Source organism: Eretmochelys imbricata, chromosome 8, assembly GCF_965152235.1.
Source record: "Eretmochelys imbricata isolate rEreImb1 chromosome 8, rEreImb1.hap1, whole genome shotgun sequence".
NCBI classification, from domain to species: Eukaryota; Metazoa; Chordata; order Testudines; family Cheloniidae; genus Eretmochelys; species Eretmochelys imbricata.
In genome coordinates, this window is record NC_135579.1 from 72,272,074 (window position 1) to 72,285,737 (window position 13,664).

Below are 13,664 nucleotides of genomic sequence, written 5' to 3' on the forward strand. Positions count from 1 at the left end.
TCAGTGTGAAGCTAGCGCTGTTTTCTTCAGTGGAGATGCACATGCTTACACTAGGGCTGACCTTGGCCCCAAGCTGAGATCACTAAATTCATTTTCCCTTGTGACCTTTACAGATTTGTAGCCAGTATAACAAACTTTGCTAAGATGACATAAGAAAGTTTTGCAGCAATCTTCCACATTATTTTTTAGAGCAGATGTTTCGTCAGTTACTCTGTATTACGACTTGTAGAAGTCTCAGATTCAGCAAATCAAGAAACATAGCAAATTGTTTCAGCTCTTTTAGTCCTGCCATAAGCAATACTAGGCAGCACAGAACCCAGAGGGAAGGTAGGCAGATTCCCGCATTCATCGTTCAGTGTGAATAAGGCTTACTTCATAGAAGCCTTTCTGTTCCAGAAAGCCCTTTTTCAGAGGCTACTGTTTAATTTACTAGCATCCTTGACTTGATCCTTACTTCAAATACATGTGTGATGGGGTATATTCCCCACACTAGCCCTGCAAGAGCTGAATTAGTTCAGGTGGGCCCAATCAGCTAATTAGGCTGCAAGAAGGGGAAATATAGGCTGGAATCAGCTACTTATGGACAGGCTCACCTGTGCAGGAACAGGCAGGGACTATATAAAGCCAGGTAGCTGTCTGCTGCTGAGAAAGGATCTCTAAGAAGAGGGAGGAGTCTTTGGGGGCTGCTGGGGAAGGCTGCAGGAAAGCAGGTAGCAGTCACTCGCTGCGGGGAGGGATTGGAGCTGATATATCCAGAGGGAGGGGGGAACCAGGTGTGGTAGGAAACCAGTCCAGGAAAGGCACAGTGAAGGCTAAGAGAGGAAAACTCAGAATTGCTGAGCTGAGGGAGGACTGGACTGGACTGGACTGGACTCCAGAGTAGAGGGTGGGCCTCGCTTCCCCTACTCACAACTGGGGAAGTGGCAAGAGGGTTGGAGGCACTAGCCAAACAGTAGGTCTGGAAAGACTGAATTCACCAGAAGGGGAGGACTTTAGTGACCTGGCCAGAGGGTCAAGCCACAGAGAGGAAGCTGCAGACTCAGGAATGAGTGGGGCAGCAGAGCGAGAAAAGACATACCAGAGGGAGAGCGCATGCTGGCACACCTAATCCTCAGGACAGCCAGCAGGAGGCACTGCTTGCAGTGAGTGGACCCTGTGACACATGCAATATTAAACATCAGCATTTCACTTAAGAAGAAGCACTTATTTTAGGGAGACTGTGTCTGTGACTGTCTCAGGCTCGATATCCTTTCTTCAGATGGTCCTTTTAAAGATTGAAGAACAATATTTTCAAAATGTCCAGTGGTTGAGTGCTTCAGTTTTTTGGAAGGTCAAGTTTAAGACACCTTTAAAAGAACCCGATTTTTAGAGGGCATCTGCTCAGTACTTCCTGAAAATCAGGGCCTTTTTTTAAAGTGCCAGCACCCAAAAATAAAAGTATTCAAAATCACCTAGTCACTTTTGAAAATCTTGGCAGATCCTGTTGCCCTCCAATGTTATTTTTAAATGTTCCGTAAAGTTTCCTTAATTCACACACTGTTGTTAGTCAGGCTGCAGGACTAAGTCCAATATGTTGACAGCAGTGGAATTAACACACACACACACACCCCGCCGCCAAAAAAAGAAAAAGAATATTCCAAAACTAGAGATGTTAGATTTATGTAAGGATATATTTGAAGCCAAATTAGGACTGGGGGGGAGGGAGGGAGTTTTAGATTTCATGATGCTGAAATGTTATGAGTTGTCCTTTTGACATTTCAGCCCACAACTGAGGAAGTCTTGTGAGAGCAAGGTTTTCTTAGAAGATTTCCAACATTGTGTGCCACATTTCCATGATAGCTCATGAGAATTCAGTGTTGTTTAATCCAAACCTAAACTTGTGCCCTGATTTGCTTTAACTCCAAACTGTAACATAAACATAGTTTACATCTAAACGTTGCCTGCTCCACCCACCTCTAGTTTCTAATGAATCTGCTCCTGTGAACTTTTGACCACATCTGAACTGAAACTGAACAAGAAGCTCCTTTGGGATTTTGATCCAGTCCATGGTTTGGGGATTCAGATCTGTTGCCACTTCTGTCCTGCTCTTGGTGTGAAATTCAAAGGAGTCAAGATGCAAGTTTCTGGTTCAAGGTGAATAATAGTTTCTGCAGGAGGCCTATGAATTGCACAATTTAAAAATTAGATTACAGTACTTATGCAGACTTTGAATGAGAGAGCCCTCAACCCATATACTGTTCAACTTACTACTTAGGGTTTGCTTTGACACTAAGTCTACACTAATTCTCATTAATAAACATATGACATCTTCCTTCACATACTCTACTTCACATACATTCTGACTTGAGCGTAAGAAAATGCTAACCCAACGGTGGTGCTGTTTCAGATTTCAATGGGGGGTTGGGAGTTGGGAGCAACTTTCAGAAGGACCCATTTTAGACCCTGGATGCTCTTCAATTTTTGAAGGATAAAGTGTAAAAATTAGTCTATTTCAGGAGCATTTGTTGTGATTATTTCCTATGGTATAATAACAATTCATATGGGTTTAAGTATCAAAGAGGTAACCTTGTTAGTCTGTATCCACAAAAGCAACAAGGAGTCCAGTGGCACCTTAAAGACTAACAGATTTATTTGGGCATAAGCTTTTGTGGGGAAAAAACCCACTTCTTCAGATGCATGGAGTGAAAATTACAGATACAGGCATAAATATACTGACACATGAAGAGAAGGGAGTTACCCTAGAACTGGAGAACTGGTGTTGACAGGGCCAATTCAATCAGGGCGGATGTGGTCCACTCCCAGTAGTTGATGAGGAGATGTCAAGACAGGCAGGTAAAGGGAGAACAATAAGTTGACAGAGTGCATCATCGTCTGTTTGGAAGTGATGTCCATGGTTGATGATAGCAGTGCGATGGGCAAAACTAATTAGGAATCAAAAAAACAAATTCTCTCTATATACTCCACAGCCTGGGGGCACTGTCCCTGTGCACCCACAGCACCATTCTTCTGTACACACATCTGTACACACATGGGGGTGCAGACTCCCATCCCAGGGCACCTTCCTCTGCCCATGTACACACTCCTCAGAAGCCCCATTGCTTTCCAAATATGCATCCACCTCCTCCCCCGGGCCTCCATCCATCTGCACATCTCCCCTGGGTTTGTTGGGCTCAGGCAGCAGCAGCAGCCACACCACAGGCTTCAGTGCGGCCAATGCACACGTGCTATGGTTCAGTGCTTGTGCATCAATGTGGAGAGCCAGGGAGGCAGGTTATGAGGTAGGGTCCCAATCCCCCTACACACTGAGGTGCTCAGCTCTACCTAGCATGAGGGACTTTTCTCAGGCTCCTCATGCACTGCTTTCCCCCCTGGAATGAAGCAAGGGAGGGAAGGGGGGATAAAACTCACTACCACAACCCTATCTAAGTCGTTCCTTTGTAACCCAGGTGCCTTGTAGTGATTTTCCTCCCCATCTCCCCCCCCCCCCTTTCTACTTTTTTTTTTATTAACAAAGCCCTCAGCTATGATTAGGGAATTACTCTTTAGAACTGTGCAAGTATACCCTATCCCAGGGTAAAGAAATCATTAATAAAAAACAGTAAAAAGAAGCAGTTATATTACAAAATAAATCTACCAGGCTTACAAAGAAAACAAATTTGAAAGAGCCACCTGCTGTGGAGATGAGGCAGTAATCTCAACAGCAGGAAATAAAAGGGGGAGAGGAGAAAAATACAAAAGCATAGACATTAAAAAAGTAATTAAAACACTTATCTCCATCAACATACATAACAAACAAAAAAAATCAGCCACCTAAAAACATACTCTATTGAACTGCACAACAGGAAGTAACAAAGCTGCCACCATAACAAAGGCTTCTCCAGGAGAAAAGAGAAAGATCCTTTAAAAATATAAGCCTCAAAAGTATTTACTAATGCGCTAATCACTAATAGCCTGACCTTGAGAGATGTGGAGCACCTGCAGAGCACCCACAACTTTATTGGGAATTGCATCTCTCAGGATTAAGCCTTTAAAAATATACAGTGAGTAACTCTTTAGATACCAAAAAGAAAAGGAGTACCTGTGGCACCTTAGAGACTAACCAATTTATTTGAGCATAAGCTTTCGTGAGCTACAGCTCAATGCATCCGATGAAGTGAGCTGTAGCTCACGAAAGCTTATGCTCAAATAAATTGGTTAGTCTCTAAGGTGCCACAAGTACTCCTTTTCTTTTTGCGAATACAGACTAACACGGCTGCTACTCTGAAACCTCTCTTTAGATACCAACAACTTTCTGTTTAACATTATTCCAGTAGTTGTGTTAGAATGAATTTTAATACAGCATTAGTATAATTAGAAGTGTTCTACAGCTGGAATAAGCAGAAGCATAATGTTGCATTTTAGTACACCTAAATCATTGTTTAACATTGATGGATTGACAGCAAAATTGTCAGTACTTAATCCTGTTCATCATAAACGGATGTAAACAAATAAGTGGAGCATGTAAAACTGAATACACATATGGATCTTATGTCTAGGGAAAACTAAGTTTTTGACATTTATGAAAAGCTACTGTATTAATATTATCTTTTCCAGAAGTACTTTAATGTACTTCAAATGTGTAATACAGTTTGCACAGTGACATAGAATAAAGCAGATTTTTGTGCGTAGATTTTTGATCTCCTTTCCCCCGATCACAACCCAGACATGTTGAAGAGGAGTAGCATTCAAGAATAATAAAGGATTCTTACAGGAACCGAATTTTAAATATATATATTCTTCTCTGTCATGCACCTGTGCTGTTTGGTGATCATACGGTACCAGTGTCTGTTAATTTCCTGGCAAACTGAGAACTTTATCAAGCAGAGGTGCATATCTGAAATATTTGCTATGGAAGTATGAGAGGCCAATGAGAGAGCTGAGTGCATAAAAAGTTAGGGACACAGTGGAAACAAAGGTGTCTTTGGTTAATTCAAAAAGGCTCTTTTCAGCAGAAAAAAATAGGTATATGGATGCTCCCTGTGGGAGGCCAAGTATGTCATTTATTTATCTAGCCTAATAAATCATTTTAAGAAGGGAAGAACAGTGACAGTGAGGATGGAATCTTTGGAAATATTTAACTGCTAAAATCAAAATGTCTCTACTGATTATATACAAGCTGCCATTTTCCAGAGGTTTATAATGTGGCCAAATCTGGGTTGATTTTCCTGACACAAAGGCCGCACCCTGTTAGATTTGAAGCCCTGCTCCAGAAAATGGGATGCTAACACATTTCAGCGAAAAGGTGGTCAGAATTTTTTAACATGGGCAAAACAATGTGTTTTTTCCTAGCCTCAGTCTCAGAAATGGCTACATTTTGACTGACATTTTCCAAAAGTAATTCATTCTGAGGCAAACACCCGCCATGGAAAATTTCAGCCCAAATGGACAATGTTTGGCAGAGTTATAAGCAACTGAAAATGGATTTATAATGGCAGGTATAGAGAAACCCCACTAATAGCAGTATTATCAACCCTGTCTATAATTATGGCGGTGCTGGTCCATAGCTGAGTCCAATGAGCTCCACCCTGTCCCTCTAGCCCAGACTGTGCTCAGCTCCACAACCTCACAAAGAAGACATCCCCATTTCTCCCCCGCACAATGCTCCACAGTCGTTCCCCCTGGTCAAGCAAGAATGAGGAGACATTTCCACAGACATTGTCCACTTCTCTGGGAATTTCTTTTCACTCACTGGTGGTTAGTTTGTGGGTTTTTTGGTTCATTTGTTCCTGGTTTTTTTTCAAGTTGTAAAATCCATAATTCAGTATATGTACAGGAGAACCTCAGCATTGTGAACACCTTGGGAATGGAGGTTGTTCATAACTCTGAACACAACATTATGGTTATTCTTTCAAAACGTTTACAACTGAACATTTACTTAATACAGCTTTGAAACTTTACTATGCAGAAGAAAGTGCTGCTTTTACCTATCTTAATTTACATGAAACAAGCACAGAAACAGTTTCCGTACCTTGTCAAATCTATTTTTAAACTTTCCCTCTGTTTTTTTCAGTAGTGTACATTTAACACAGTTTCCTAATGTATTTGCTGCTTTTGTTTTTTGTTTTGTTTTGTTTCTGCTGCTGTCTGATTGTATACTTCCGGTTCTAAATGAGGTGTGGTTGACACTCAGTTTGTAACTCTGGTGTTTGTAACTCTGAAGTTCCACTGTATGTAAATAAAAGTTGTGTTGATCATACTTAGAAAACAAGATGCACACATAAGTGAACAGTGATATTTTCCAAGGGTATGGGATTTGGTAGCAGAATTCACAACACATGATTGTGATTTATTAAAAATCTGGTGCCATGGAAATGCAAACCACTTCATTCCTCCCACAAGCCTCCCGCCCCCATGAATTTGCTAATTTTTCATTCAAAAAGGGTACTTGACAATTAAGTAAACTGTTACTGTCTAAAGCTCCACAATGAAAAACAGAGGAGAATTTAACTGAAATGTCTTTGTTAACAATTTACGTGACAATACAAAGGAAATGAAAGTAAAATAATATTCAGGATATCTGACACTGAACAGCGCTTTTATTCCCCCTAATCTCCCATCTCCACCCAATTTTACGACTGGCAACCCTGAGAGTACACAGCAGTTCCTTCCAGAAACTCCCCGAGAAGGAGTGTTCCTCAGTGCAGCGATGGGAAATGGCTAAGTTATTGTTAGGCTTTGGTATGTGTTACAGGCAGGAGATTTGGAGATGAATGATTGTTTCTGATCAGGGAATACTGAATACTGAACAAAAGAGTCTCTTTAATGGCTTACTCGGTGGATTTTGAGAGGTGAGAATATACTTACTAGAGCCTCTGTCGTTTATGTAGTTCTAAAGTATCTATTTCTTGGGTGGCTACTGGCTATTGTGCATCAGTATGGGAACACAGTCTCTCTCTAAAGCCGTGATAGTCAGACTGAGGCTTGTGAACCACAAGTGTCTCTGTAATGTGTCTCCTGCAGAAAATGATATTAAAACACTGTGATTTAAGTATTAGTCTAAGTTATTAACCAATCAGGATGCTTTTATTATGTTATTAACCAATTGTAGTTGATAAAATAATACTTCACAAGTCATTTTCTGTGTGAATAATATATAGTCAATGAAGTCACACTTCTGTGGCTCTTTTGGGTAATGTTAATCGCTAATTTGGCTCCTGAACCACGGAGGTCTGAGTATCACTGCTCTAAAGGATCTTTTTAATGCATCTTCAAAGGGTATTTCTCCTGGGTGGATAGTGTCTCCAAATCCTCTCTTTCCTGGATAGTTACTTTACCCTGAATTGTATCTATCATTGGTGACTGTTTTTTTTCCAAATTGACTTTCCTATGTGACTCTTTTGCTCTAAACTATATTTCTTCCATGTAACTGTGTTTCTCCAGATTGTCTCTCCTGAGTGGCTACTGGCTATTTATCAATATTTGATCTCTCTCTAAAGTGTATTTCTGTTAGGTGACAGTTTATTACGGAAGGGTATCTCTGCAGGATGGGTATTAGTTCTTGTATTTCTCTCTCTCTCTCTCTCTCTCTCTCTCCATATTATGTCTCTCTCATGGGTGGCTACTGGCTGTGTGAAGTACTTGGTCTCCTCCTTGTTTAATTGAAGTACTGTATCTGCAATCTTTACCATGGCAAACACCAGTGAGAAAGATTATATATTAGAATCCAGTACAGCCAGTGTGAAAGCATAGGAAAGCATTGTAACTGTGCCAGGCATATATGAGCATGTGAGGGGAAATCCCTAAGCATTTCCTTCAAATGTAAATATTATAAATGTGGTTTTCTTAGATGTGTCTGTGAAAAGAAAATGTGTCTCATGCAAATAACAATAAAATGGATGCTAAGCAGTAGATCCCTAGTATTCTATTTTGTTATCACAGTAGTCAGGATAAAAGCTCTTGGACCAAATTCATCCTGGATCCAGTTCCATTGGTTTCAGTGGTATTGGACCAGCAATGAATCTGGCCCATTAGCATTAGACTCTTGGCCTGATTCTGATTCTCTTAAGATTAGTGGGAGTTATGTCACTGACTTTAATAGGAGTAGAATCAAGCTCAGTTAGAAAGCGAGACTGCACTGGTAAAAAGGGATGAGAGTTCTTTTGGTTTGGGGGAGTATTGTTTTCATTTTTGAAAGTTGTGGGGGAGAGATTAGGGCCACATATTACCTTTAATTCACACTGGAACACATGTTAATGTCAATGAGTTTTGCACACGGATCGAGGATGGAATGTCACCTCTGGTAGTGTAAAACCCAGTAGTAGCAGTTGCTCAGATCTCTCTCTCAACTCTCTCCTCAGCCTTTTGGGAAGAGGCTTAAGCACTGAGAGTTAGAGAAAGGAAAGTGCAGTGCTGTAGGGCTGCTTATTGTGGTACCCATTTTAGAATGATAAAACAACATATGAGTAGCAGGGGAGAAAGAGCAATCACAATCTGTATAATTTTTGGACCATTTCATATACATATTTTACATACTCTTAATAAATACACACCAATTAACTGGCAGCACCTGAGCCTATCCCTTATTCATTGTTCATTAGCAAATGTTCTTACTTCCAGAGGAAGTATGATATTCAGGGGTTCTAATCTGTTATACACTGAATTTGCACAAGTATTTCCTTACCTGATTTTTCTCAACATCTAGCTATAGACGTGGTATTTCGAGCCACATGTGTTCAAAAATCATGAATCATGCCAAAAAAATAGTTTGAAGACCAACTAGCAAAAGAGACACAAACTAACTGCAAAAGTTTTTGTAAGTACATTGGAAGCAAGAAGCCTGCAAAACAATCAGTGAGGCCTACTGGATGACTGAGGTACTAAAGGAGTACTATAGGAAGATAAGGCTGTTGCAGAGAAACTAAATGAATTCTTTGCATTGGTCTTCACTGCAGAGGATGTGAGGGAGGTTTCCACACTTCAGCCATTCTTTTTAGGTGACATCTGATGAACTGTCCGAGATTGAGGTGTGAGTAAAGTAGGTTTTGGAACAAATTGATAGATTAAACAGTAATAAGTCACTAGGACCAAATCGTATTCATCTCAGAGTTCTGAAGGAACAGATACGAAATTGCAGAACTACCAACTATGGTATGTTACCTATCACTGAAATCATCCTCTGTACCAGATGACTGGAGATAGGTATTTTCACGCCGATTTTTAAAAAAGGATCCAGAGGTCCATTAAGCTCTAACTCTAGTACCAGGCAAATTGGTTGAAACTACAGTAAATAATAGAATGAATATAAACACAAATGATCGCAATATCTTTAGGAAGATTCAACACTGCTTTTGTAAAGGAAAATCATGCCTCACCAATCTGTTAGAGTTCTCTGAGGGTGTCAAGAAACATGTGGACAAGGGTGATCTAGTGGATATAATATACTTGTGTGACAGATTGTACCCCTAATGTTTACCACTGTTACAAGACTATGATAAATTATGTACAAAGTATGCCTTGTGAGGTATTGTTTGAAAATTCATAGTTTGCTGATCCTTATTGTCCTGGTAAAATATGTGTGGCCACCTTGTTTGTAAAGTTATAAGATTCTATTGTATGATATTATTAAGGCATATTCCAAATCTGGGGAAGCAGCACAAATCAGTTCCTCAGAGATGAAAGGCAAACTGATGCCTCAGCCAAGTGTCAACAAAATCAAGTGGACAATCACTTGTTTAAGTGGCCATTCTTTGGCAGAAAAAAGGGTGTGAGTGAGTAATTTACATCTTGGCAAAGGAACAGACTGGTTGTCACCTGAACCCCAGGTGGAGAGGATCCTCAAAGAGGAGGAAAAGTAATAAAAAATGAGGAACAGAGGCTCCAAATTACCTCTCCCCGCTCATCTCTACTCATGGCATCAATATTTGAAAGACAAAGGAAGCATAATTGAACTGGGGGAGTGGTTCTTGGCTGAAGTAATCCAGTCAGACTGCTGTAAGCATATGGTGAGAGAAACTTTTTGCTTTAAGCTCACTTAGCATTAGTTTGCATTTTACCTTTTATTTCTTTGTAACCAATTCTGACGTTTGTGCCTCATTAATTGTAATCACTTAAAAGCTATCTTTCTGTAGCTAATAAACTTTTGTTTTATCTAAACCAGTGTGTGCTTGGATTGAAGTGTTTGGGAAATTTCATTTGAAATAACAAGGTTTGTGCATATCATTTTCTATTAATGAAACAATGGACTTTCTATGAGCTTGTATGGTCAAGGAGGGTATTGGAGAGTACATGATGCACATTTCTGGGGACAAGTCTGGGACTGGGAATTTGCTGGTGTCACTCTGCAATATAATGCAGGAGTGGGTGGCTAGAAGCACTGATATAAATCAGATAGAAGTAGTTTACACATTAGAGGCTGTCCGTGAGCCAGGCCAGGAGTGGTTGCTCTCACAGCAAAGCAGTGTAAAAGCACCCCATATTGGAGAATTGAGGGGCACAGCTGTTCACTAGTCCTGGGTACTGTTGTAACTTGGACTTTCAGTAAACATTTGACAAGGTCCTTCACCACAGGCTCTTAAGCAAAGTAAGCAATCATGGGATAATAAGCAGTCCTGGGAGGTCCTCTCATGGATCAGTAACTGATTAAAAGATAGGAAACAAAGGATAGGTCTAAATGATCGTTTTTCTTAGTGGAGAGAAGTAAATAGCAGGGTCCCCCAAGAATCTGTTTACTGGGACCAGTGCCATTCAGCATATTCATAAATGATTTGGAAAAAGGCATGAACAGTGAAGAGGCAACTCTCCCAGCCACCCCCAATTCTTTTTTCAAATTGGGAGATTGAGCAAAATCAACTCTTTTTCCCTTGAACAGTTTCAGTTTTTATGAGTCAGTACTTTCTGATGAAAAAATGTTTTGCTCAAATTTTTTATACTATATAATTACTAATTATTTTATAATTACATACATCAATTATCTAATGATTTTAAAAGTTAATGTATTAGAGAGTATTTTGTTAATCTAAGTGTTTCCTCTTTAGATATAAAAGTCAAGACTTTTGTTGAAAATGTCGTGTTATTTCATTCAATTTGGATGAAAAATAACTTCCTAACTCCCATGCCATCTAATCCATTTTCTCTGCTACCCAGCTGCACAGAAATAGAAAGACATCTTTTGCAATCTTTTGGTTTAATTGTGAAGTCTCTCTACCTTATCGCATGCTGCTGTTGTACAACTATATGTTATTAATGACATAAATAAATAAATAAAGACCAATAAGAACTTGCGGGTTCCAGAAAATAAATCAAGAACAGCCATTGATGATGATGTACAAATGTGTTCAGGGCAGATATTCAATTTTGGTACTTATGCCCGTTCCTAATTGATTAAACTGACTGGTTAGCATTGTGGTGTTATTTTCAGATGCAAGGTGGTTTGGTAAGGCCCCTAGTTTGGTAAAACTGTTGGTATTTGGGAGGTTTTTAAGACTGTTTGTCCTGCTTAACTCTTGTTTTTTAATCTTTGAAGTTTTCTAAATGATCTGCTTAAAATTGTATTAGGTTTACCAGAGCCAAACAAAGATGGTATATTCCAAGGACTGAGAATGGACCAAGGTTTCTACACATCTAAAGACTTTCTACCACTGGTAGCAATGGCAAGTAAACCAGGTGTGTGTATATATAATATATCATTTTAAACAGGTTCAATAGATTGTTAGCAATTACGTTAGTAGTTAGTGGAGTTCCACAGTACACAGACACTTGTACAGTGGTAAATCCAATAAAGGGGCATGTGTAAATGCAGAAGGATGTATGGTCTAGATTGTTGTGTCGCAACCCTCTTAGGGATGATAAAAGACAATCAGGGAGGCTGCAAGTCATTGAACATTTGATATTCAATTCTGCAACAAAGAAAATGAAATAAAGTTAGAGCATGAATAAGAGAGAGATATAAATTACTATAAATAATTATATACTAAATTATAAATATTAACACCAAATTATATTTGGATAATGACATAGGCTTATCATGATTATCACTGATACATTTTATGCACTTTTCTAGTAAATGTAAGGTGGTCATGAAAACTTTTGAGGTTAAATAAGGGGTTGCCAGCTTGAAAACTTGAGAAACATTAGTCTATATAGATTATGGGTTGTGTTATGCCTTTTTAAACGTTAGGAATTGTCCTCTTTAAAAATAAAATCACACACTGCTTGACTGGGTGTGTCAGTATATATATGACCGTGTGTTAGTCAAATGATTATTTCTATATTCTTATATACAGTACAATCTGTATACAATAGTTACGCCATTATCACCTACAGAATGGATCAGTTCAATGTGCTCTACATTGAACTGCACCTGAAGACCGTTCATGGTCTTGAATGTGGTTGCCTGCTTACTTAACACAGTTCCCCACAAACAACATCTTGCACAAATCATCTGTTGCAGGGACTTTATTTTCTGCTTATAAAAGTGAAATTTTATGTTAACCCTTTTTAGTACAGAGTGGAAGTGTTGCAGAAAGAAAGATTTATCCCTTCTCTATTCCATCCCTCATCTGCTATGTTAAATAGGTTAATTTTGTCCATTTTCTTAAATTTATAATATAAATAAATAAATTTAGAAAATAAATTTAGAAACAAAAATGGGGGGAGGAGGAAATCGTTGAGAGGGACTTGGCTAAAAATAAGTGTGATGGAGAACTATAAAGCTATAAAACATTTAATGATTTAATAAAAATAAAACCATATAAAAATAAAAACCACTACCTTGAAACAGTTATAAAATACACAGATTTATATTCTAAAATACAATATAGAATTTGTATCCTTAAAGTTACTCACATACATACGTGTTTGCAAGATTGGGATCCATGTTCATTAAAAATGCCATCTTTCATTGAGATTGTATTTACTAGAAGATAAAATGAATTTTATTTCATTTATTCTAAAAAGATTAAGTATAAATTTTGAGGAAACAGACCAGTGTCTCAGATCACTGTAAAATACTGTCATCAATACTCTCCAGGTATTTGGTATCCTACATTAATAAATATATCTGTTTTACATACAGTACATTGCTTTTTCTGGTGCCTGTCCAAGGCTCTAAGCGCTTCATGCTATTTAAAACTAAAACTTCATGCTATTTAGAATTTGAAAATAATATTTGGTCACCTAACACAATTTTTTTTCTTATTTCCAAGATGACAATTCTCCAATGATTAGACTCCCCCACAATATATATATTTTCTCCCCATTTGCAGCACTTCCCCTAAACTCTCTTTCAATTTTCAGGTCCATTGCTTATGAATTTATATTCTCTCAAATTGGTTCCATGAAATAAGCCTCCACATTAAAATAAATGTTTGTGAAATATAAATATCTACACATGCCCCCTATTTAAACTCCCAATCCTGCAAAGATTTATACATGTGAGTATCCCCATTAACATTTAGGCCCCAATCCTACAAGTCATTACATGTGGGCAGATCCCTGCACTCATGTGGAGTCATTTGCAGGATTGGGGCCTTATCTGAGAGAGAAACCAAGATCTGAATGACATTGTGACTAAACTTTTGTTCATTTGAAGTGGTATTTCTAGGCATGTTGGAATGGTGTCATAGGCATGCATTGCACTGTCTTCTCCCATATTGTGCTTGTTCTTTGATAAAATAAAGGAGTTCATT

General features: G+C 38.7%; 1 protein-coding gene across 1 annotated transcript in view; it reads left to right on the forward strand.

Annotated features, from left to right (window-relative positions):
* The window catches only part of DPYD (dihydropyrimidine dehydrogenase), a 502,649-nt gene that overhangs the window by 234,151 nt on the left and 254,834 nt on the right, over positions 1–13,664 (forward strand). Inside the window, exon 9 of the mRNA XM_077825357.1 lies at positions 11,533–11,640. Within this exon, the coding sequence (XP_077681483.1) occupies positions 11,533–11,640 (108 nt within the window). The remainder of the gene's footprint in view (positions 1–11,532; positions 11,641–13,664) is intronic.